Source organism: Macrotis lagotis, chromosome 3 (genome assembly GCF_037893015.1).
Source record: "Macrotis lagotis isolate mMagLag1 chromosome 3, bilby.v1.9.chrom.fasta, whole genome shotgun sequence".
NCBI lineage: Eukaryota > Metazoa > Chordata > Mammalia > Peramelemorphia > Peramelidae > Macrotis > Macrotis lagotis.
The window spans coordinates 292392422-292418952 of NC_133660.1; the positions used below are offsets into that span (position 1 = coordinate 292392422).

The window sequence follows — 26531 nt, forward strand, 5'->3', positions numbered from 1 at the left end:
CTGTGATACTTTCAAGTTTGACCTCACTGCAGAATTAATCCATAGGACCCTACTTCCTTTAAAATATCTGGAATTGACTCACCCCAAGCCAAATGTGCAATTCTGACAATTGACAGTTTTTTTTAATTTATTTCAAACTTTTGGATAATTTAATTTATTCATGTCATACATTCCTATATTTTTATTAAAACAAAAAATGATTCATCCTTATGAGAATCAAAAGCAGAATTGCAGAATATTTGTTCCCCCACTTTTGCACTTTTGGTGAATAAAAATATAATTGTCATCAAGAAATCAATGGCTTTTCTTTGAGGTGATATATAGATGGGGCTAAAGATAGAGGGAAAGAGATACACAAAAAAGTAAGCAGATAAAGAAAAGGGCAAAATAGAGAAAATTTGAGAGAGACAAAGTGGTAAGAATACCAAAAAAACACAAATAGACTTTGAGAGAGATAAAATAAAACATTCTGAAAGATGTCCAGTTGATTGAACTCTACTATCAGTGTAATATTGAGAACAGTACAAACACTTCCCCACCATGTTTCAGAATTTCTTCATATGACTGTATTTTCTCACTTGCAAAATTGTTACAGTAACTTGCTGTTACCTAACCCTTGTCATTGAAATAAAGGAGAAACCTTTCCAGAACCATATTCTAGTTATCAGTCTTATTCCCCAAGTCTAAATATTACCTTGGAAACCAGATTTGTATTCATATATTAGAGACTGTAGTTCATCTTATTAGGTGTAACTCCTTTGGGACTTCAATATGCTATTAGAACCATATATCTCAGATCTTTCATTCTTCTTACTTACCAGTTTTTCTCTTACATGCCTTTTGGCAGGCTTTTGTTGAACTGAGTTCTGGTCAGCTATAAGTTGAGGTAGATGACCTTTGAGGAGCTATTATGACTTTAGATTCTCTGATTCTGTTTAATATATTTTAATAGATATAAACTGAAATAGATAATATGTGATAACCTATTTCTTCTAATAATTCATGGTGGTAGGGATGAAAATAAATATGCACACACTATATGTAAAATAAATGAGATAATCAGAAGAGTGGTGACTCCAGAATTGAAGTGGATAAGGAAATGTACCTTTTAGGTGGGATCTTAGCTCAAATTTGAAGGCAACTAAACCAATAATTGGTTATTTCTCTAGTATTCAGAAAATTGTATAGTGAATAAAAGGACAAAATATCCCTGTTTGTGACTGCCTTCTTCTTCTTACACAGTGACAGGGTGGAGAATTGATAAAGGGATAGGCATGAGAGGAAAAAACAACCAACGTTGGCTTTGAATAATGACTTCCACAACTATAGCAGCTGTTTCTCCTCAAGAACTGATGGCTTGGGGCAGCTAGGTAGCATAGTGAATAGAGCACCAGACCTGGAGTCAGGAGTACCTGAGTTCAAATCCAGCCTCAGACACTTAATAATTACCTAGCTATGTGGCCTTGGGCAAGCCACCTAACCCCATTGCCTTGCAAAAACTAAAAAAAAAAAAAAAAAGAACTGATAGCTTCAGTTCATTGCATAAACCTTATAGCCCCCATGACTCTAAGTCTAAGCAGGATCCTAGCAAAATCTCAGCGAACTTTCTTTGATAGTTTTCTTCATTCTCTATCTTAACTTTTTTTTCTTGTTTTACTCACTTCTCCTTTATTCCCTTTTTCCTTTCTTTTTCATCAGAGTAAAGAATATTGAAAGGAAAAAGATTTCATCCTTCAATCCTGAAATAATCTCTTTTTTTTTACACAGATTTTTTCCAGAGAATAAGACACTTCCATTTCCTGAATTGGGACCTACCACTTTGATGATTGATAAAATATGTAGTAGATGACAAAAATAAGATACATTGCATGAAGGACTGTAAGAATTTTGTGGACCTAGAATAACTGTTATGACAATGGGATGCTCTTAGTTCACTAATTACTTGTTTCTACCCCTCATATAAAGGTAACCTCTAACTATGTTTTATGTTTTGGAGCTATTCATCATACAGAATGGATTTTTCTGATGGTTATTCTTTTATTGCAGGTGAATAGTCAAACTCAATTATTATTTATGGAGAACAGAACTGAAGTGGATGAGTTCTTTCTTATAGGAATAACAGATACCCCAGAACTTCAAGTGCCTCTCTTCATAATGTTCACCGTCATCTACCTCATCACATTTGTAGGAAACCTGGGGATAGTAGCTCTGATCTCCTGTGATTCTCATCTTCACACTCCCATGTATTTTTTCCTTAGTAATCTGTCCCTCGTGGATTTTGGCTACTCCTCAGCTGTTACCCCCAAGGTGATGGCTGGTCTTCTCACAGGGAACAAGGTCATCACATATAATGGATGTGCTACACAGTTATTCTTTGTTGGGGCCTTTGCTACAACTGAAAGTTTCCTCTTAGCTGCAATGGCCTATGATCGCCATGCAGCTGTGTGTAAGCCTCTACATTATACCTCTACCATAACTTCCACAGTATGTGCCTATCTGGCTAGTGGTGCTCATATCTGTGGCTTTCTGATCTCCTCAGTAGTCATAGGAAACACTTTTAGCCTTTCCTTCTGCAAGTCTAACATAGTTCATCACTTTTTCTGTGATATTCCACCTCTCCTAGTTCTCACTTGTTCTGATATTCATATTATTGAATCAGTATTCTTTATTTTAGGGTCATTCACTGTCTTTTTTCCATTTTTTGTCATCTTTGCTTCATATTTGTTAATCTTCATGGCTATCCTGAAGATCCATCCTGCTGAAGCTCGTCAGAAAGCCTTCTCCACTTGTGCTTCCCATCTCACAGCAGTGTCTATATTTTATGGAACAATCATCTTTATGTACCTTCAACCCAGCTCAAGTCATTCAATGGATGTAGACAAAATGGTGTCTGTTTTCTACACCATGGTCATCCCCATGTTGAACCCTCTGGTCTGCAGTCTAAGGAACAAAGAAGTCAAGAATTCTTTTGTGAAAGTTGTGAGAGGAAACCAGTTTCAAATAGATAGACATTTTTAAAGAAATAATTCAATCTGTCTCTTTCCCATTTTGGGATCCAGAACTGAGGCATTATTTTTCTTATGCATATAGAAGAGACCTGAATTTAAATTCTGTTTCTGATACCGTTATGTTGTTTAACTTTAGATACTTGAAATCTCAACTTTAGCTTCCTCATGCATTCAGAACCTCAATAGCATCTCCAATTTTATAAGCTTATTGTATGGAAAAAATGATATATGACTGAATACACACACATGTGTTATATAGAGATTCTAGCTATTATCCTTTTTGAAAGAATAAGATCAATTCCACCATTACTGAACAACACAATTCTTGGGGGGGGGTGGAAATCACTGACTTGTTTGGAAATTGTAACTTTGATGGTACTGTCATTTCATATTCAGCAGCCTCTAAACCAGAAAAGTTCTGGTAATTGCTTAAGAATCAGCTCTCTGAGAGAAGAAAACAAAAATTTTATCTAGGAAACACTTTAAAATTAAATCATCGTCATTATTACCTCTATCATCCATTCAATTAAGTTTTGCTTTATAGTTTTTAGTTATTTCTGTGTTCTAAATGCTCATACTCAAACAAAAACTATCTCTTTTCTCCATCACACTTTTGAAATATTTCATAAACCAAAAGAAATCTGAACTGTAAAGCATTCTGAATGACCCTGTGGGAGAGAAGTGTTTTAATGCAATGTCAGTGTAGTATCAATCAACTCCATTATAACTAAAAAAAATCTTTTGGGTACATATGTGTTTGTGTCTCAATAGAAGTTTTTGTGATTTTATTGTTTTAAATAGATTCTATTTTTACCTTGTTACTTGTGAAAACTTGACTTAACGTTCATTATTTTCTTCCCATCCTAGCTCCCTTATTGAGAATAAATTATTTGATATAGGTTAAAATGTGTTGTCATGTAAAATATTTCCATAGTAGTCATGTTGTAAAAATAAACATAGCTCCCATCCCCCCACAAAAGAAATCTGAAGAATAAAATAAAATGAAGTAAAACTGAGAAAAAGTATGCTTTTATTTGTATTAAGGCATCATCCACTCTCTCTCTTTAGGCATGCAAAATATTTATTCTTGTAAGTCCTTCAGAGCTGTCTTGGGTCATAGGATTGCTGAGAAAAGTTGTCATGCTCAATAGATCATCCTACAATATTGCTGCTACTTTGCACCAGCTCATGTAAGTCTTTCCAGACTTTACTGCAAGTGTCCTGCTCGTTGTTTCTCATCTAAAAGTAGCATTCCATCATAATCACATACCACAATTTGTTTGGTCATTCCCCAACTGATGCATAATCCCTCATTTTCCAAGTCCTTGCCACAAGAAGAGTGCTGTTTTAAATTTCCTTACACATGTAGCATCTTTTACTTTCCATTTTTCATCTTTTCTATAGTGGCATTGCAAGGTCAAAGGGTATACATGGTGTTATAGCCCTTTGGACATAGTTCCAAATTACTCTACAGAATAATCATTTTACAACTTTTCTAATAATGAATTAATATCTCACTTTTTCTACATACATTTGTATGTAGAATAAAATGGTTTTTTCCCCTTTGTGTCCTATTTGCCAATCATATATATATATAATATATATATTATATATATATATATATGTATATAGTAGTACCTCAGCATTATTCCAATTTGCATTTCTCCAAACAATAGTGAATTAGGGCATTTGAAAAGAACATGACCATAGGAGACATTGATAACCAATCCAAAATATATTGATATATTTTGATCATTTATCATTTGGGGAATGGTTGTTATTTTTCATAAATTTGACTCACTTCTACATGTGTGAGAAATGAGGTCTTTATTAGAGAAACTTGTTTCAATCATTTTTCCTCACAGTTTCTATTATTAATTGTATTTCTCTCCAAACTATTCCCTCCACTCCCACTTATTCTATTATCTTTCTCCTTTCATTCTGTCTGTTCTGAAGAGTTTTGCTTCTGACTTTGCCCTCCCACTATCTCCCTCTCTACATTCACCCTCCCTTCCCCACCCCACCTCTTTCTACTATACTCTTCCCTTCCTGTTTTCCTCTAGGGCAATATAGATGTCTATACGTATTTGAATATGTAGGTTATTTGCTGTCTGAACCAATTTTGATGAGAATAAGGCTAACTCACTGCCCCTAACCACTCCCTTCTTCTATTCTACAGCATAAGATTTTTGTGAAATAACTTATACCATTCTACCTTCCCCTTTATCTTCTTTCCAATATATTCCTTTCTTACCCCTTAACTCAATTTTCTTTAATAAATCATCCCCTCATATTAAGTCACACTTGTGCTCTGTCAATATACCAATATGACCAATATATCAATACTGCCCTAATAGATGATAAAGCTCAAATGAGTTATCAGTTTTATCTTCTCATGTAAGAACATAAGCAGTTCAATATCCTTACATCCCTTATAATTTGCCTTTTTGTTTACATTTTTATGCTAGCCTTGAGTCACTTATTTGTAGATCAGATTTTCTGTTCAGGTCTGGTCCTTTCCTTAGGAATTTTTGAAAATTTTCTATTTTATTTATGGTTCATCTCTTCAGTTGAACGTATATGCTCAGTTTTGCTGTGTAGATGATTCTTTTGTCTTCTGAAAACTCACATGTCAAGCAAGTCCTATGATACTCTAAAGTAGAGACTGCTAAATCTTATATTGTATTGATTGTGGCTCCATAATAGTTGAATTATTTATTTCTGGTTATTTTCAACATTATCTCCTTGACATGGGGTCTCTGAAATTTGGCCATAATATTTCTGTTAATTTTTGTTCTGGGATCTCTTGCAGGAGGTGATCAGTAGATTCCTTCAATTTCCATTTTACCTTCTTTGATAATTTCTTGAAAATGTTGTCTAGATTTGTTTTCTTTTATCATGGTTCTCAGGTAGTCTAATACATTGCAAACTATCTCTTCTGGATCTATTTTCCAGGTGAGTTGTTTTTTCAATGAGATATTTCATTGTCTTCAAGTTTTTTCTTCAATCAATTGGGTTTTTTTTGCAGCATAGGCATCTTGGTGAGTGATAAATCAAGTACCAGTACCTGGTGGCAGAACAAAAAACTTGGATCTATACTCCCTGTCGCTCAGAAGCACAGCTCAACTATCAAAATGACCAAAAAACCCCAAAAGAGTGCTAATCATGAAAAGCTACTATTCAGATAGGGATGATAGAACTATCATCTCAGAAGAAGAAAGTAGTAACAAATTGACTACAAGTGAAATCTCAAAAAAGTTAATGAATTGTATTGAAATCCAAAACCCTATGGAAGAGTTCTAAAAGGATTTTAAAAACAAAAGAAGCGAGGATGAAGATAAATGAAAAAAAGAAATGAGAGTCATGAAGGAGAACTAAGAAAAATTGACTGAAGAAATCAACTCTTTTAAAAGCAAAAATGATCAACTGGAAAAAAAGCATATAACTCATCAAAAAGTAAAACTAATCAACTGGAAAAGAAAGCATAAAACTAACTAAAGAAAATAAAATCCTCAAAGTCAGAATAAGTCAAATGGAAACTATTGACTCAGAGACTCCAAAATTCTATCATATAAAATCAAATTAGAAGAAAATGTTTAGTACTTTTTTTTAAAACAAATGACCTGGAAAATACATCCAGTAAAATACATATGAATTATTTATCTTTTTGTAAGCCTTGATAAAAAAAAAAGCCTGGGAATTATCAGAGAAAGTAAATCTGACATGATAAAGATATTTAGGCTTATTTAATAATAGTAATATCCCTCTGCATTAATATATCAAGGTCACTTATTTCTAATTGTTTTTTCTTTATTACCTTAGTGAAGGGCTTTATCTATAATTTTTCATCTTTGATTTCCCAGGCCTTCATATATCTACCTCATAGAAAATGAATGAATAAAATCACTTTTATTATTTATTATACACTGAACATTTTGCTTAGCAGTAGAAACACTTATGATGATGATGATGTTTATCCTTCATTCTTGAAGAATATCATTATATAAAGGAAGTGTTGTCATGACAAGCAAAAGAATTGGATTTGGGAGAGGGGAGCATGGTGATTAGTCATCAGTCTTACTTTTTCCTGCAGAGCCATCTGGTTCCACGACCAGATATGAATCAAGTTGACTAGTGTTAGGCCTGGATGTGAGGCAATCCTGACCTCCTCATTCCAACTCCAATACTCTGTTCAATGCAATACCGAGCTGCCCTACTAGGAAAATGTGAGCATAAAGTAAGACAGGACCAAACTTCAAAAAGTTATGAATCACTAATCAGCTTGGTCATATAGAGTAGAAAGATTTATAATTGAAATCAAAAGTCATGATTTTGAATGTTGCTATGGGCATTAACTAGTAGTCTAACACTATCCAAGTTACTTAAACTCTCCTAGCCAGCCTCAGTTTCTTCATTTGTAAAATAAGACTATTAATTATTCCTCTCTTATAGGGTTAATGTTAGGCTCAAACATCTATACATGTACATGTTTAAAGCTCTTCAGTTCTGTTCTGTAGCAATAAAAATTGACATTACCATGGCTAAATCACTGTAGAGGTATGTGCAAATATTGTATTAAAAGCTTGTATTATGTCTTTAAAAAGTATGAGGTACTCTTTCAGTTTTTCAACATTTTCGATGTTTGAGCCTAACATTAGATGAGCTTCATAAAGCTCAAAGTGCTATGTAAGAATAATTGTAGGGGGAGAAAACACTTTCAGGACTGTAGTGTCCAGGAATGTTGTTCTGGAAGTCATAGATAGAAAGAATGGGATAAAAAAGCTACCCATTCACTTTTTAGGAAAATTAGTGGCAATGATCTGATTATAAGGTTGAAGGAAGATTCTGTGTGTATGTGTGTGTATTTATACAGCAACAGGAAAAACAATAGCAGGGCAAAAAATGGCAACCATTTAGATGACCATGTCCTAGGCATTCGGAACAGAGTGGATTACTACACCCCTGAAAGAACTCTGAATATATTCTTGCACAGTATGAACTTTAGGTGAACTCCACCAAAAGAATTCAATAACTTTTAGCAGGTCACATAGTCCTATGACTCAACTAAGACTAGAATCTAAGGCCCTGTGAGTCCCAGTCAAGTTCACTTCCTATTATAACAGAAACCTGCCAAGAATCTTTTGTAAGCATAAACTGACATTATCATCATTTTCTCCTGCTAAGATTCTATAGCTGTAGCTTCTTATGAGAGTGAAATTTCATCCTCCTGGTCCCCATGTGTCAACTGTGATCTCTGCATGACAGATTTATTCTACCTTGACCTTACCTTAGTTGGCCTCTACTCAGGAAGGTTTCTTTCTGCTTCCACAATCCCTCCAATCTCAAGTTAACTATCACTAGAGGTGAGAATCTGAGAAAATTCCTTAGCACGAGTGAATCAGTTCCCTAAGGAAGATGTCAGAAATGAAACTAAATAACTTTTATATAACTGACTTAAGAAAACGATGAATGGAGAACATTTTTGGAAACTATTCTAATCCCTGAAATATGGAATCTCCATTATACCATGCTTGGTATTCTTTTAATTTCAAAGACTGAGAGACAGAAGATAAGAATGAAAAGAATTGTTTTCTTTGTGAACTCTTGTAAATATTTGTTTTCTATACTTTGTTGATGAATCCCATGGATCCATGGTATTTTTTAATATTTTCTTTGGTGGAAGATAAAGGCTATCTTGACCTGATATTATAGAAACATTAACTGTTTATATCATTATCAGAAACCATAATGTTCACATTTGAGGAAAGCTAATCATGATCAGCATATAAACTACAAGATTTCACAGAGTTAATTGAATAAGAGTGACAAAGTAAGAGAAATTTATGGTATGGAGTAACCACCTAGAATGAATCTCTATTTTCTTTTGTCCCTTTTATCTTAAACATATTCTTCCTTATTCCTTAAGGACAAAGTTCACTTCTTTCATGCATGCATATGTATATGAAAGATTTCACTAACCTACTACCCAAAGGATATTTGGAGCACAGTTGAGTTGAGCTTCCATTCATTTTTTTCAATGATACTCACCTATCTCTGAATTTGTGAAAAGATGCACTTAAGGCCTAGAACAATTCCACAGAATAGAGGAAAATGATTAAGTTAATGCAGTATTTTCCACATAATTAATGGTTCACAAGCTCTTTGGGGGTTTTTAATGAGAGTTCAAGGAGTTGGAGATAATCACATTTCATAGGTACCATAAGTAGTAAATAATTACTCAATTTTTTTACGTCTCTTTTTTTCCTCCATGATCACAAACAAGTCCATGTTTGAAGCTCTTTAGCTTTGTTCTGTAGCAATAAAAATTGTCATTTACACGTCTAAAGCAATGTAGGGGTATGTGCAAATATTGCATCAAACACCTATATTATGTCTTAAAAAGAATGAGGCATTCTTTCAGTTTTTCAGCATTTTAGATTATTTCCACACTGTCACAAGTGTTCCACATTTGAATGCCTGATTCTCAGTGAATGTCACTGTAGACATTTATATTGTGGACATTGCCATCAGAGTCATCACCTTGCAATTTTACATCATCAGTTAGGAATTTTTATCACATTACATAATGAAAAAGTTATGAACGTTTGTATTTTTTAAATCCAAGTATCAAGAAGTTTGAAAAGAAAGTTCATTTCATTGGACATTCTCATCAAAAGTCTTCTTGAAAACATCATGGGCCATCAGAAATGCCAAAAAAATGCAGGAAAAATCAAACTTTCCCTGCTTCTCATGTGATATTAAAGTTGAAAGTTTTCAGTTCAAAGTCATAATTGGTAAATGTTATCATTCTAATTTTTGACTTTAAAAGTAATGTACTTGGAAATAGTTTTCAATCATTCCATAGGTTTCTGTGGAATTTATCAGTGGTAGGATGATGTTGATTTTGATGATGTGGTGGTGGTGGTAGTGGTAGAGGTTCTGATCATGCTAGCTAGCAGTTATATAGTACATACTCTGTTGCAACATTGGGTTAAGTGATTTATAAATACTAATTCATCTGATACTTGCAGAAAAATAATTAGAATCGACCATCTACCAAGTATAATTTGAGTCATTATTGAATTTTCTTAGTTCTAAATATTTAAAGCATTTCAAATCTGTCACCCTGTGTACTCTGTTGTCTTTCTCTCCATCTTATCTTTAAAAATAGCAACAGAAAAATTGTTTAAGTAGGAACTCTGCTTAGACCTCGATGAATGATAACTAGAGGATACTCCTAATTACCGTTGGACTAGAACTTTAAGGCCATGAGTCATTGAAAACCAGTTTCTAAGAGTGGGGCAGAATGAGATGGACTTTGGGGAGACACATAAATTAGGAACATTAAGCAGATTCACAAAAGAATATCAGTTATATTCAAAACAGGAAGAAAAATCATTTCTAATTTGCAAACTACCATTCTCACAATAATATTGAGAGTTGAGCATGCCATTATTTTATTTCTGTGTTACAAATGTGAAAATTAAGGTTCATTCAGAATAAGAGACTTTACTAATCATTTCAGAGTGACTCCGAATTCCATCTCAGATCTTCAAAATGAAGTTCAGGCATCTTTTCACTATGAAATTTGATGGAGATCTTTTCACTATTTCAAATCTCTTTCTTCTTAAGTATCATATTTGATCTTCACCAAAATGTTTTGATTGCATTCAACTCTGAGATTCTTATAACCATTTCAAAACCAAACATATTGAGACTTGTAGATATTCAGTAACTTAGCCAATGTCACTTAGCTAGAAGGCTTAGAACTCAATTTTTGCTAATGGTCTTTTCCAGGCCTTCTTTACTTGGGTAACAACATGCTAAGTATGATAAATTACCCTTAAGGACATGGTCTCTGTGGGTACTCATCGTTTTTCCCAATGTTCAGAGCAGATTTAATGGCTTCTTTTGATTATGATTTGGCTGCAAAGGTGTCAAGTATCTCCAAGGGAGCATCATCTCCCAGGAGCTGCAGGTTTCCCAGGTTTGCATATTCTCCCTGGTTCTACTGTGACTTCAGCTACTGACATTGAAACATTCCACTATTGGCCTCAATTCTTTGATACCAGTTTCTGGATCAAATTGTCTGAGTCAACTTACTCACCTAGTTTCTTTTCTGTTTTTTGAGGTAGAGGATAGGGATGAGCATTCTAATTCTACTACCATTTGAATCACAATGACAGCCAGAAGTGATTTCTCTGCCACTAAGAATTTTTGAACTCTATTTCACATTGCCCAGTTTCTCTAATAGGATCACAGGCGAAGGACTTTGGACTTCAATGCCAATTCTGAAAACAAGGTTCTTGGCTAACTCTCCAAGTAAGTATTGGAGCATTGCTTCCCTTTCTCCATGTCAAGTCAGCCAGTTTCTAGGATATCCAATTCAAGTCTGTGGTGCTCATATAGAAAGTAACATGGTATAGTAGAAATATTTCTGGCCTGGAGGCAGGAAGAACTGGATAAAAAACTTCTCCATCTCAGACACTAATTCATTACTTCATTATGAGTAAGTCAGTTTACTTCTTCCCTTTTCTTATCCATAAGCTGTCTATAATTACACTGTACTTCACACACAGGGTTGTGTTGGGGCTCAAATAAATTCATGTATATTAATTACATTGAAATATCAAAGTACCCTATAAGCACCAGTTATTACAGCTTTTCAAGGTCATTGCCCTCAACACATTACTAATGCATGCATAATTGATACATGCCGATAGAAGGGATACTATTTGCAGAACTTTGCATTCAATTATTGAGGAAGGAGGCTGATAAAATTTAAATGAACTATAGTCTTTGCCCATAATGATAATAGCCTATATTTTATAGAATTTAAATTGAAAGAGCTTTGTATTGATTTTTTATTTGAACCTCCTCAAAACTCTATGAGATAAATACCATTATTATTAGTTTAATTTTACAGAGAAGTAATTTGAGGGTAAGTGACTTGACCAGACATTACGATTAATATGGTTCTGAGATGGGAATCAGATCCACATTTTTTAAAATCACAGATCAAACAAAACCTCTCCACAACACCATTTTGCCACACTAGCACTTGATAGGATATACTCTTTTCCCTCTCTTGGTTTTTCTCAGTGCATTCATTCATGATCAAGGACCAAAATCACCAGCTTTTGCTGACAATGGTAACTCATGTCTATAGTACCTGATTATCAGACAACACCATCTTCACAACTACTATGTGAAATTTGTACTTGGAAAATATGTTTTCCATTACAAAACAAAGGCTTAGAAAGATTGAATCACTTTTGTGAAATCATAGAAGTTAGTGAAAATCCGAGAGTACAAGTTTTCAGTTTCCCAATCAAGGGTTCTTTCCCAAACAGTACTATCTAAAAAGATCTGCACATTTCTGGATAGAAAACAAATCACCTTATCTGTCCTGGCAACCAAGAAAAGAATTCTCTAGACATGGGAAAACAAAAGGGCACAACTTTTACTGTTTCAGTGAGATTGTTGTAGACTAAATATACACATATTTGATTCAGTTTCCAAAGTGGCTCAAGAGTTCTACATGGCAGAGAAGTGTAATTATGAATCTTGACTACAACTTGGTTGTTTGTATTCTATTTAATAGAGCTTGTATTATGTTCATTTAAAATACTTTATTATTTTAACTTGTAAAATATATTTTTACACTCCTAATGGTCAAGGCTGCACTCAGGGTCAGCAGAGCTCCACAGATTAGAGTAGAACAGTTTAATGCAGTATGGTCCCACATAGTGGTTCACAACCTATTTGGGTGTTTGAATTGATAGTCCAAGGAGTTGGAGCTCATCAAATTTTATTCGTACCATCAACAGTAAATAATTACTTATTTATATTACAAATCTCTTTCTCCTCTTTGAGAGGTATGCACAAGTTTCAAGCATTCTAGGCTTATTGCTGCATCAATTTGAAGCTGTCAAGATGGTGTGCAAGATAATTAGGGGGGATTGTGCAAGTTATTTCTTCAAACTCTTGGGCAGCTTTTTATAAGTATGAGTTTTTTTTCACTTTTTCAACATCTCAGATGATTTCCACAGTATCTCATAAAGTATTAGTAATAATTAATTGATGTTTTATAAAAATTTTAGTTACAAGCTACATTCAAGTAGAATAAAATTATAAATTTTATAATTGTAATTGAATACTATATATATATCCCTTCTGTAATTTTTGTTCCAAAATTATCAATATAGTTATTAGAACAATGTATAGATGCACATAAAAATGTACAAAACTTCCCTCAGTTCAAACAAAAGCCCTGGTACTTCTCTATTCTATTACAACAAGATAGAATCTGCTTTTGCATTCATCCTTGGTTACTTCTTTTTTTGTCTCTCCAACTTTTTTCATATTTAAGTCTGCCAAAATGTCTATTTTCCTTGTATTTTATTCCATTAAAAGTTTGACTGTTGAGTTAAGTAATATGAAATGCTATTTAATTTTCCCTCTAAATTTCCTTTAATTCATTCCCCCAAGCAATTACTTATAAGTGCTAGCTTTCTGACCTACCTGAAATTTTAGCATGATTTATTTACTTCCCCTATACTTTTGTAATATTCTAATTTGTTTTGATTCTACCTAATAATTTTCCGTGTTTTATGAGAATCAAATGCAAGATATAATTTTCTCATATTTGTTTCTTCATTTTCTACTCAGAAATAGATAGATAATAGACATGCAGATAGAAAGAGACACTGGGAGAAGCAAGAAAAGAAATGGACAAAAAAGAGATAGGGAATGACATATATACAGACAGAGAAAGAGGCAGAGAAAGACATTGAGAGAAGGAAATAATAAGAGAGAACATTCTACCAGATGCTCAGATAATTGAAGATTTCCATCATTAACATGCTGCTAATAGTATAAATGCTTTACATCACATTTTCCTTTCTGGATTCCTGAATTTCTTTATATTGGTATATTTATAAGTATTTAAGTATAATATAAGTATATTAGTATATGAAAATATTATGATAGCATTCTATAACCTATTTGGTTTCATTCAAGTAAGGGAAAAACATTTTCAGAACCAAATTCTATTTGAGTCCTATCCTTCAAATTTCGCTGTTACCTTGGCAGTCAAATTTTTTTTCACATATTAAAGATTCTCATTCCTCTTGCAAATGAAACATAATTCCTTGTGGTGGACACCCATGTGTTCATTAGAGCTATTTCCCCCTATCTTTCATTCTTGTTTGTTAGGTATCTCTTCTCTTTTCCCAATCTTTCTTGTCATTTGGTAGACTTTGATACTTGATTCTTGGTCAGATGTGTGTTGAAGTAAATGACTTCTGAGGAACCATGCTGACTTGAGATTCTTTCTGTTTAAAATAGATATTTTTAAAGATACAAATTGCTAGAGATAGCATGTGGCAGCCTGCTTATAACTTCTATCAACTTCTAATGGCTGATGGTGCCAGAGATGAACTTAAGTACTCTAAGACTTAAGGAGTGATGCTCAACTGTGGCAGGTCCTTCCAACCAGGTAAAGGTTTAAAAAAGTATCTGGAATGTAATATGTCGTAGTCTTTTACCTAAAGGCCACCTTAGCTTAGTTTGAGATATTGAAGGTTACCACTGACAAATTAGCGAGTCAGTAAACATTTATTAAACTCTTGTCATGTACTTAACACCATGCTGAGCACTGAGAATATAAAGAAATGGAAAATCCAAAATCCAAAATCTTTCCAATAAATTGTCCATAATCTCTATGTGAATAACATGAAAAAATCAGTTTACAATCAAGATATGATAAGCAAAATAGAGATAATCGTAAAAGAAAAGGCAGTGAAATTGAAATGAATGAATCAAGGAAGTTTTCTTATTGCTGAGACTCTAGTTCATAAACTTGAAGGAGGTTAAACCAAAGATTGGTGATTTCTCTGTGACACAGAAAACTGGATAGGGAATGAAAGGGTAAAACATCCTTTTTCTGGACACCTTCAACTTCCACAGTGGAAGGAATAGAGAAATGAAAAAGGGAAACTATGAAATTTAGGAGTCATACAGTTATGATCTACCATTGGGTTTTTAAAAATATAATTATTTGATTTTTACAAAGCAGTAGAGTTAAGTGATTTGCCCAAGGTCACACAGCTATGTAATTATTAAGTGTCTGAGGCCAGATTTGAGCTCAGGTCCTCCTGACTCCGGGGTTAGTTCTCTATCCACTATGCCAACTAGCTGCCCCTCCACCACTGGTTTTTTTCAATTGACAACTCATAATACGATTCAACAAATTCCACTGGCAACTGTTTCTTATTAGGAATTAGGGACTTCAGTCTCCTGAAAAGATTTTATACCAACTATGTTTCTAGGAATTCCATTTCCAAAAATCTCCCTTCATTGCTATGTTCAAGACTACCCCCAAACATGGGGTCCAATATGTTTCCAAAGAAAGATGTAAGGGAGCTCCAAATTGATTATATTATTTTTTAAAAATCAAATGGGAATACTCACATTGATTGATCTGAGACAGGTGACCAGAGAACAATTTGAATCCCTGCTTTGACTATTAAAATACTTAAGTAATCAATCTGGAGTTTTTTGACTGCTTTCTTCAGAATCATGTTGGATCCCTTTTTTGAGGGGAACCTTGAACATACTATGGATTTTTAGGCAACTGGGCTAGACGGGATCTGAGTCAAATCTTATCTAATGTTCTCTGATCTTTTCCTTTAATTTTTTCTTGTTTTATTCCTTTCTCTTCCCCTTTTTGCCTCCTTTCTCTCTTCTTCATCAGAGTGAGGTGTAGTCAAAAGATTTCATTCTCCAAACCTAACAAATAATATTTTTGCATGCAAATTGTCTTCCCATAGAATAAAATATTTCCCATTTCCTGAAGTGGGACTAATAGTAATAGTTGTGTTTTATAATTGAAGAGCCTGGTCAGATACATGAGGACATTACTTATAGCTTATGTTTATAAGAGTAAGAGGAGGATTGTGCAAAGATAGCCTTCTCACTGCCTTTTCCACAACAATTTGAACCCCTTGATCTCAATCTGATGTGAAACAGAACTCCTGGTGAAGTCTGCATGTTGTAAGCTTCCTACTTTCCTCATTGACAAATATGGACGAAATGAAAAAAAGATGAGAAAAAAATTGTGAAGGGATTTCCATGAGCAACTGGATCAATGAATTTTGAGGCCCTCGAATAGCTGGTGTGATTGCTACTTAGATACACTTGGACCTTTAATTCTATGTTTCTACCCTTCATATAAGGGTAGACCTCCAATCATGTTTTATATCTTCAAGTCATTCATCAAGTGAAGTGGAATGTTTTCTGATGGTTATTCTTTACTCCAGGTAAATGACACTGCTCTCAAGCGACAGCAATGGAGAACAGATCTAAAGTGGATGAGTTCATTCTTATGGGAATAACCAATGATCCAGCACTTCAGGTGCCTCTCTTCATAATGTTCACCTTCATATACCTCACCACACTGGTAGGGAATGTGGGAATCATAGCTCTGATCTCCTGGGATTCCTACCTTCACACTCCCATGTACTTTTTCCTTAGTAATCTCTCTCTGGTGGACTTTGGTTACTCCTCAGCTGTTACCCCCAAGGTGATGGTTGCATTCCTGACAGGGGACAAGGTCATCTCCTATAATGGATGTGCTACCCAGCTGTTCTTCTTTGGAGCCTTTGCTACGACTGAAAGTTTCCTCTTAGCTGCTATGGCCTATGATCGCCATGCAGCTGTGTGTAAGCCCCTACATTATACTACTACTATAACTTCCACAGTATGTGTCTATTTGGCCAGTGGTGCTCACATATGTGGCTTTCTGACTTCCTCCATCATCATAGGAAACATTTTTAGCCTTTCCTTCTGCAAGTCCAACAGGGTTCATCATTATTTCTGTGATATTCCTCCTCTTCTAGTTCTCTCTTGCTCTGATATTCACAGCACAGAGACAGTGTTCGTTATTGTGGGGTCATTCACTATCTTTTTCCCATTTCTTGTCATCTTTGTTTCTTATTTGTTAATCTTCATCACCATCCTGAAGATTCATTCTGTGGAAGGCCGACAAAAAGCCTTTTCTACTTGTGCTTCCCATCTCACAGCAGTGTCTATATTTTATGGTACAATCATCTTCATGTACCTTCAACCCAGCTCGAGTCATTCAATGGATATTGACAAAATGGTGTCTGTATTCTACACCATGGTCATTCCTATGTTGAACCCTCTGGTCTACAGTCTAAGGAACAAAGATGTCAAGGATGCTTTCAGGAAAGCTATGAAGGGAAGACAACTTCAATTAGATCCTCTTTTTTCTTAGAAAAAACCAAACTATCTTCCCCACTCCAATAGCCACACCCAGGCTATTTTTGTTATGAACAAAAGTTTAATTCCAAGCTTTTTCAGAGGCAATACTTCTTAGCATAGAGTTTACACTTGAAGTTAAGAGAGCCCTAAATTTAAATTCTGGCTCAGACACATGTCATTTAAAATCTTAACTTAAGTTTCATCATTTTTTTAGGGTTTTAAGTCTTGTCTACCCTATAAGATGATTTTGTGGAATGAATTATGCATGTGCTTACTAAAACACATGCACTATTTAGAGATTCTGTTGTCCTTTTAAAAAGAGAAAGGTGAGCTCCATAATTTTTAAACAATGCAATAATTGGTGAACAAAGTCACTGAATTTAGATTCAAATCTGTAGCTTTCATGATCCTGGCATCCTTACACAGCAAGCCCTACATCAGAGATGTGCTGGTAAATGCTTAAAGAACCATCTCTCTGGGGAAATAAAAGCAAAAACCTCTATTCATAACACACTTTAAAATTTAATTAGTATTATCTTCATCAATTTATGAAGTCTAGACCCATGATAAAACAAACAAAAAATTACAGCTTGATTTGCATTTGGAAATGTATTTATTCTAAATACTCAAATTCAAATTTCAGTTATCTTTTTAACAAGTCAGTTAAAGCTTTCTCCAATACATCACTGAATGATGACAACCATTGGGAAGGAATAAAAAACCAATCTATAGACACACATATAGCTACATTTTCTCTTTCTCATTCTGTACACTGTCCCAGGGTAGCTCCCTTCTTTCTCTCCCCATCGAATATTACTTAGCTGTGAAATCTTGTGATGTTATACAAATGCTGTAAAGTTTTGTATTCTTGAAATCAAATCATGATACTGTTTGGAAAACATGTTCACTTGCTCATTAAAAGGTTTCTTGAAACCATGATGGATCATCACAAATTTGTTATAGAAACAAACCTGATGTTGTGTCTCATTGAAGTATGAAGGGCTCACATTTTCCAATTTAAACTTACCCTCTGCATTTTCTTCTATTTGGTGAATTTTCAAATTACCTAGATGGCAACACTGATTGCCACTCAATAGTGTTATTGTAGCAGTATGGCCAGCATACTCATGCTAGCAGAGTGCTTATGATAATGAGGATGATGAGAATGATTGATGATGATGATGAGGATGATAATGATGATGATTACTACCGATTATATAGCACTTATCATATGTCAGACACTGGGCTTTGCAAATATTATCTTGTAAAAACCTCACAATAACACTGTAAGAAATGTCCTATTGTGATCTGCATTTTAAAATTGAGAAAACTGAGATGAAAACACTTGTGTAAGATCACGCAACTAGTGTCCGAAAAGGAATATGAACTCAGGGGTTGCAGATTCCAGTCCCAGTGATTTCTCCAATGTGTTAAAATCCTGCCTCTAAGAGAACAAAGTAATATCTGAAGAAATTATTTCCTTACAAAGCTTAGTTTATATATAAATATGGATGACATTGATTTTTGAATGTACAAGGAATCAATAAAACCTGTTATTATGCATTACTTGCAACTTTTCAAATTGATGATCATTTAGTAATTAAAGGAATCATTTTAGGGTCAGATGACTGGGTGGTACAAATGAACACTTCCGAGGTGATGATGAGTCATTTATAAATCTTTCCTGAATTTAAGTATTCAAAAAATTCTTCATCTGCCACATTATGATGTTTACTATAGTTTTTTTTGCCCCTTGTTCTCAAGTATAGAAGAAAGGAAGCTGTCAAAGACTCCACTTTAACCTGACATTCTCTTTTGTTACCATTGAACTTGAACCCTAAGGACCTTAATCTTCAGAGCTAAGAAGCAGAGAAAGACAAGATGAGATGGTGTTTGGGAAAACAGGTAAACTGGCATGGTGTTCATATTTAAACAAAAAGAGCAGTAATATTCTGAATAATAAGAATATCATTTGTAATTTATAAAGTACAATCCTGGCGATGGTCATGGGAATTAAAATATGCAAATATTATTATTTGCATGTTACAGATGAGGAAATCAAGGTACATCCAGGGTAAATGACTTCCCTAAATTTTAACTGGTACCTTGTCTTCCATCCCAAATCTTCTACCATCATGATTAGTGATTTTTTTCATCAGCTCATTTTGCTCAGATTTTTAATAGCCCTTATCTCTTTCATATTCAGTATCCAATTTGATCTCTATTAAAATTTTTGATTGTTGTCAGATCTCAAATAATTACATCCATTTCAGAGGGAAAAAAATGAGGCCTGGAGATATTCATTACTGTCACCTAACAAGGAAATGTTAGAAGCAGGACTGGAAGGCAGTTTTTTTTTTCTCAATGGTCTTTCTCAGGCTCCTTTCCACCTTACTTTACAAACAATAAGCTAAGATACCAAAGTAGCTATGAGAAAACAGCTTTTCCCCATGGTCAGGGCAAAATTTAATGGTTTGTTTTGTTCATGAGCTGGCAGCAGAACTGCTTGATGTCTCCAAGGGAGCAACATTTCCCAAGAGTTGTAGATCTACAAAATTTCTCTCTCTCTCTCTCCCATGACTTCAGTTACTGACATTGGACCATTCCATTATGAGGCTTAGTGCTGAGGAATGAGTCAGTCAATTAAATTGCCTGAGTTATTTACTCATTTTAGTTTTTTTCTCTTTACTGATGGTGCATTGAATTAAGGACAGAGTGTGCTTTACTAACTTTCTTGATACCAATGAAAGCAATGACTGCTGCTAGAAACCATTGAATTCTTTTCCCCAGGGACAAAAGAAGACTATCCAATATTATTATATGATTCCTTAAACTTGAGACTTAAAGGACAAATGAGGAATGTAAAGTTCTTGGCTAGCTGTCCTTTGTTATAGTCTTAGTCACCTCTCTCCATACGAAGCCAACTTATTCTGGGGCAAATAATCCCAAGATTTCAGTGCTTTTGTATGTGCTAAAAAGGTATGGTGAAAACTTTGCTGAACCTGGAGAGAGGAAAATCTTCACAAAGCCTTCTGTATCTCAGAAAGGGACACATGTTCCCAGGGGTAAGTTGCTTGATTTCTATTTCCTTATCCATAAAGTGTGTGCCAATGGATATTTCATGATACTATCAAGGCTCAAATGGGACAATTATTTTAAACAAATAAGGAATTTGGAAACACTTTTTATTACCCAGTACTTGCAACCTTTCCAGTTATGATTATTTGGTAATCAAAGGAGTCATTTTAGGGATAGATGACTAAGTAGGCCAAATGAACACAACTTAACAATGCTGATTAAGAGCATACTATTTGCATTGGACTGCATTAAAATTTTTTAGGAGGCATTTGGTAAGAAAATTTATATGAGATATAGTCATTGTCCTAGATAATAACAGCTCACATTTATATAATATTTAAAAAGAGCTTCCATTTTCTCATTTGTATCTTCCAACCACTATTGGAGAGAAATATCTTTATTATTATGTCTTTCCTCCTTGGTAGATAAATAACCTCAGACTGACTTTACTGAACTGCCAAAATATATTCAGTCACTATTTATCAATACTGGTACATAATTGAGTAGGAAACAAATCAATTTGTCAGCCCTGATGGGCAAGAAACACTCTCACTCTAGAAATACGAATTCAAGAAGACCTCACTTTGAATACATCAGTGAAAAGGATTGTCAAAAAACATGTCTCTATACACACACATACACACACACACACACACACACACACATATATATATATTATATATATATTTGATGCCATGTATGTGACAAATTGTGTTATAAATCCTGATTCTAACTTATTTGCTGTTTTTCTAAACAATCTAGTTCCTTTTATGGTAAAGTTAAATCCTACAAAATCAATAATTATAAAAACAAATTTCTTTCTTCTCTAATAGTCTATGAGATAAAATTTATTAATTTGCTTTTTCTTGTTTATCAGTCTCACATAATATACAATAAAAAAGTTCTTCCATTGTCGAATAATGAAGACTAATGAATATCTTTAAAATGGATATAGATTAAATATCAAAGGATCATCACTTTAGAGATGGAAAGGATCACAGAGGTCCTGTAGTCTAACACTTTTCTTTATCAATGAGCAAACTGAGGTCCATGAATCCTAGGAGTAAAGACATTAAGGGATTTATGAAAGGGAACACATAGTAACAGTAGTGTTAATTAAAATAACCATACACAACTCTTTTGGAGAAATTTAAGGTTTTCAAATAATTTAACAGAATTTTCTTCTTTATTCAGAAGCTCTATCATGTAGTACCATTACCTTTAACTTTTTTTGATTTATGAATGAACAGAGACTCTGAGGTAGGTGAGTTGTCCATATTCACAGACCATAAAATGAGAAATAAACCTTTTTTTCTCTTTCTTTTCATCCTCCTATCACACATATATTTATTTAGACATATACATATGTATGTTTATGTGTTATATTTTGTTGAACAACAAATCAACTAGTTTTTCCTACAGGACCTCAAATGAGGGGAGATTCAGTGCATATTAAAAAAGTCCCTTGCACTTCAGAAGTTCAACATTTTTGGAATAGTTTCAATATGTCAAAACTGAGTTTATTTCTTTTTAACCTCTAACCCTTTCACCTGCTTCTTCCCTTTGGGTATGGTAAAATAAACAAAATTCTTCCTCCATGTCAATCCTGGAGATATTTGAAAATACCCTTAATTCCAACCCCTGCCCTGATACCCATGTTTTACCTTCTTCATACAAAAAACACTCAGTTCCTTCCAAACCCAATATTGTAACCTCTCTTCTCCATCATGGCTGTACACAACTGGAAAATCTCTAGTCTACCAATGCCCTTCTTAAATGTGAATCCCATAACTGAACATATTGCTTCAAATGTAGAATACAGAACACCACCCCTGTAGGCAAGAATATTATGTCTCATTATGCAGCATAAAGGTATTGTTTTGTTTTTGTTGGTTGGTTTGTTTACCAGTTAAGTCACAAAATTGTTGTGGGAATAAAAGGATCCAATGTATTCAAACTGCTTTGCCAATTATAAAGAAGTTGTTGCAGTGGAATCTGTAAGGCACTGGAACTAGATTCTGGATGTCATGAGATCACATACAGTGTAGACAATTAAGCAATGACCTGGATCAACTACTCCACTCGTCTTTGCCTCAGTTTCCTTAACTTTACAATGGTGATAATATCATTATCTATTTCAGAGTGTTTGTGAGAATCAGATAAATAATATTTCAGAAGTACTTGACTCAGAATGGATGCAATATAAATGCTTCTTCCCTTCTCTCCACTAATATAGGTATCAGTTAACTTTGGTATCATATCTTAGTCATTCTGTTCTTCTAAATTCAAAGATGATTCCCTTTGTCAGGGAACATAGAAACAAAATACAAAGTGAGCAACTTTGCCTTCTTTTGACATTAGTTTTCATTGTCCCTTTAACCTCGAGAATCAAGCCAGTTCCTTAATTAATTATCTTTGATTCATAAAGTGTCAATCTTTCAATAAAAATGCTCACCTTTTGTAGTCTTTAGTTTTCTGAGCTGCTCTCAGTTCAACCTGAGACCTTGCAGTCCTGCAAATCTGTTTCTGTAGCATAGGGTCTGCTCTTATAATTATTCTTGCTTACTTTTCCTTTTTCCTTTTCTATATTTTTTCCTATATGCCTACATAATTGTCATTCTTTTCTTTCTATAACTTGAAAATTTCATTTTTTGAGATTTTCCTATCCATTCTTCCTCTTAATTGACTGATATTTCTCCTAGAATAATGAACATCATTGATAATTGTTAATTTTCCTTTATCTGTATGAAATTTTAGGTTGATTCAATTATTTTCCCCATAGTTTTGTGACATTCCCATTTATTTTGAACTTAGCTAATAATTCCTCATTCTCTTGGAGAATGAGCTGCAGAATGGAATTTTCTCATTTTTGTTCCTCCATTTTTCATTGTTCTTATGTGAAAAAAACATTTTCTATATATCTATATAATCATATGAAAAATGGTTCAAATCATTACTGATCAGAGAAATGCAAATTAAAGCAACGCTGAGGAACCACCTCACACCTATCATATTAGTTCAGATGACAAAATGAGAAAAATGATCAATGTTGCAGAAGTTGTGGGAAGATTGGAACATCAGTGCTTTGTTGGTGGAGTTGTGAACTAATCCAGTAATTCTGGAAAGCAACATGGAACTTAGCCCAAAGAGCTAGAAAACTGATCATACCTTTTGCCCCAGCAATACCATTATTAGATTTGTATCCAGAAGAAATCTTAAAAGAAAATCCAAAATAGCATCCCTGTTTGTGGTGGCAAAGAACTGGAATTTGAGGCGATGTCCATTAATTGGGGAATTGTTGAACAAGTTATGTTATATGAATGTTATGTAGCAGTATTATGAATGATTCGACTCTATAGAGGCATGGAATGAATTAAATAATCTAGAACTGAGTGAAGGAAGCAGAACCAAGAGAACATTCTACACATTAACAACAACATTTTGAGTTGATCAACCTTGATGGATGCAGCTCCTCTTAGCGTATCAGAGAGTTAGGACCTATTATAGACAACACTATCCTCAACCAGAAGAAGAAAAACAAAAACAAGGAAAACAAACTCCAGAGTGAATGCTAAGTTCATTTTTTAAAAATTCTCTTTCCCCCCTTCCTATCTCAGGGTTTTCTTTCTTTTTCCTTACTCCTAATTCTTTATACAGAATATGACTGGATTGTAAATATGTTAAACACAAATGTATATGTAAAATGTTCACCAAACTGATGCTGAGGAGAGGGTGGGTGGGAGGGAGGGTGGAAAGAAATAATGTAACTAATAAATATGCTTATGCATATGAATGAGTGTTGAAAAATGCAACTTGTAATTGGAAAAATAAAATATCTATTGGGAAAAAAGAAAATACATTTTCTCCAAGAAATCAATAGACATTCTTGGAGGAGAGAAATAGAAAATAGACTAATAGATGGTAGATAGACAGATAGATAGATAGATAGATAGATATGCAAATAGAGCCAAACTGGGAGAAGCAGGCAAAATAAAGAATAGAGAGCCAAAGAGAACTGCATAGAGATGCAGATATGTATTTAGAGGAATGGATACAGTGAAAGGAACTGAGAGACAGAGGACTGAATAATAGGGTACATTTTGGCAGATGCCCAGAAAACTAAAGACTCCTATCATTGATATACTGCAAACAAGATAAATTATTTCCACCAAATTTTCCCACTGCGGTTCCTGAATTTAATTATATTGGTATATTTTATCAGTTTCAAAATATTATAAAAGCCTACTGTTGTCTCTCTCATCTCTCAAATTGCAATTGTGCTTTTGGTATCTGGATTTGTTTCATGTAGTAAATATTCCAATTCATGCATGTGAGGCAAAATTCCTTGGGGACCCCAATCTACTATTATAGTTGTGTATCTGTTCTTGTTCATACTTCCACCTTAACCAGATCTCCTTTTCTAATATTTTATGTATTTTGACTGACTGTGATAGAGGTGACTCCTGTTCAGATGTGATTGATTTATTTGATCTTAAGGAAACCTAGTGATTTGATATTCTGTTTCTGTTTATTATAGAGATTTTTAAATATAAAAACTGCTACAAATAGCATGTGGCAACCTATACATATATATATGTATATCTATATATATATCTATATAGATATATATAGATATATATATGAAAATTTTTTATAAGAGATAAAACTAAGACAAAAAGTGGCAGGGCCTTCCAAACTGTAAAGGCTTAAAGTGGTGCCCAGGAATGGACTAGGTGGCTGTCTTGGTCCTAAGGAACAATTTACTTTAGTTCAGTCATTGAAGGTAACAATTAACCAGTTAGTCCAAAGATATTTATAAAGTTGTTAGTATGTGTCCAGTAGATTGCTAGATATGGCAACATACAGTCCCTGTCAAGAAGCAGTTCATAACTTCTATGCAAATACATGAAAAATAAGTTTATAGACAAGGTATATTCAGGAAAAAAAGTAGAGATAATCAAAAGAACGAAGGCACTTAAACAGAGAGGAATGGATCAAGGAAGTCTTCCTGTATGTGAAATTATTGCTGAAAACTGAAGGAGGCTAATCTCTTAAGTCCTGAAATATCAAGAACACCAAAATCCATAGAGTGAATGAAAGGATGAATTATTTATCTTTTTTTGACCACCATCATTTCTATAATGGTGAAGAATTGAAAAAGGAATGGGTTCTGAAAGGAAACAACTCAGAAATCATCCATTTAATATCTAGTGATCCACCTGTTATATTTTTGGCAGATGATTCCCACAACTGTGCAACTGTTGGCCATTGGCAACTGCCTAGTCTTCAGAACTGGTGACTTCAGTTCATTGCATAAACCACAAAGCTACAAGGATTCCAGGACTAAGTAACATCCCAGCAAATTTTCAGATAACTTTCTTTGATCCTCTCTTCACTTCTCTCAGTTTATTAGCTTTCCTCTTATATGATATCTACTTCTTTATTCTTCTTTTTCCACTTCATCAGGATGAAGTATAGTCCTGAAAAAAATATCATGTTCCCCAATCTTTACTCACAGTAATATAATCCTTATACTGATTTTTTCCAGAAAAGAAGGAAATTTTATTTTCTGAATTGAGAAATGCCACTTTGAGCATTGTCACCTCTATAATAGATTTTTTAAAAAAATTAGACAGAAATTTAATTTCAAAGTGAGGGAAATAACTTGCAAGCAAGGAGGGAGATTAGACATATGTGTCAAGATCCTACCCCTAGGCAGGGTACCCAAGACAGTAGGACTGAACCTTAATTTATATAGTTGTACCTAAACAAAGAATGGAATAGTATAATATAGCAACAGTAGTGAGACACAACAGCAACAGGAAGCCAGGGTTGTCTAGTGTCAAAAAAGTCTACTAATAGTAGGGCTGCGTGTCTGGATCTGTTGGTGTTTGCCCAAACTCAGAGACCATCAGTTCAGTTATTTATTGGTAGCAGTGTTCATCAGAGGTTAAGTGCAAAGGACTGCTGTTATGCCAAGCTCAGGACATAGCTTACTTGATGGCCCTTAGCTCTGGGAAATAGAGTGTCTCCTGATATTTTAATTAATTAATTGATTGATTGATTGATTGATTAATTTTTATTTTTGTACAAATGATTTTTATACATTACTAAAATATTCTTGTTTAAGAGTAGACATAATACTCCTCCCCACCCCAA

General features: G+C 34.1%; 2 protein-coding genes across 2 annotated transcripts; both read left to right on the forward strand.

The window, feature by feature from the left end:
- The first annotated feature begins 2064 nt into the window (after nucleotides 1-2064).
- On the forward strand, nucleotides 2065-3018 carry LOC141519492 (olfactory receptor 5B2-like). The gene has a single exon (XM_074231721.1). The coding sequence runs from the start codon at nucleotides 2074-2076 to the stop codon at nucleotides 3016-3018; it is 945 nt and encodes a 314-aa protein (XP_074087822.1). The 5' UTR covers nucleotides 2065-2073.
- A 13332-nt stretch (nucleotides 3019-16350) lies between these two features.
- On the forward strand, nucleotides 16351-17307 carry LOC141516683 (olfactory receptor 5B2-like). The gene has a single exon (XM_074227681.1). It carries the CDS (start codon nucleotides 16360-16362, stop codon nucleotides 17305-17307), a length of 948 nt encoding a protein of 315 aa, XP_074083782.1. The 5' UTR covers nucleotides 16351-16359.
- Nucleotides 17308-26531: the final 9224 nt, after the last annotated feature.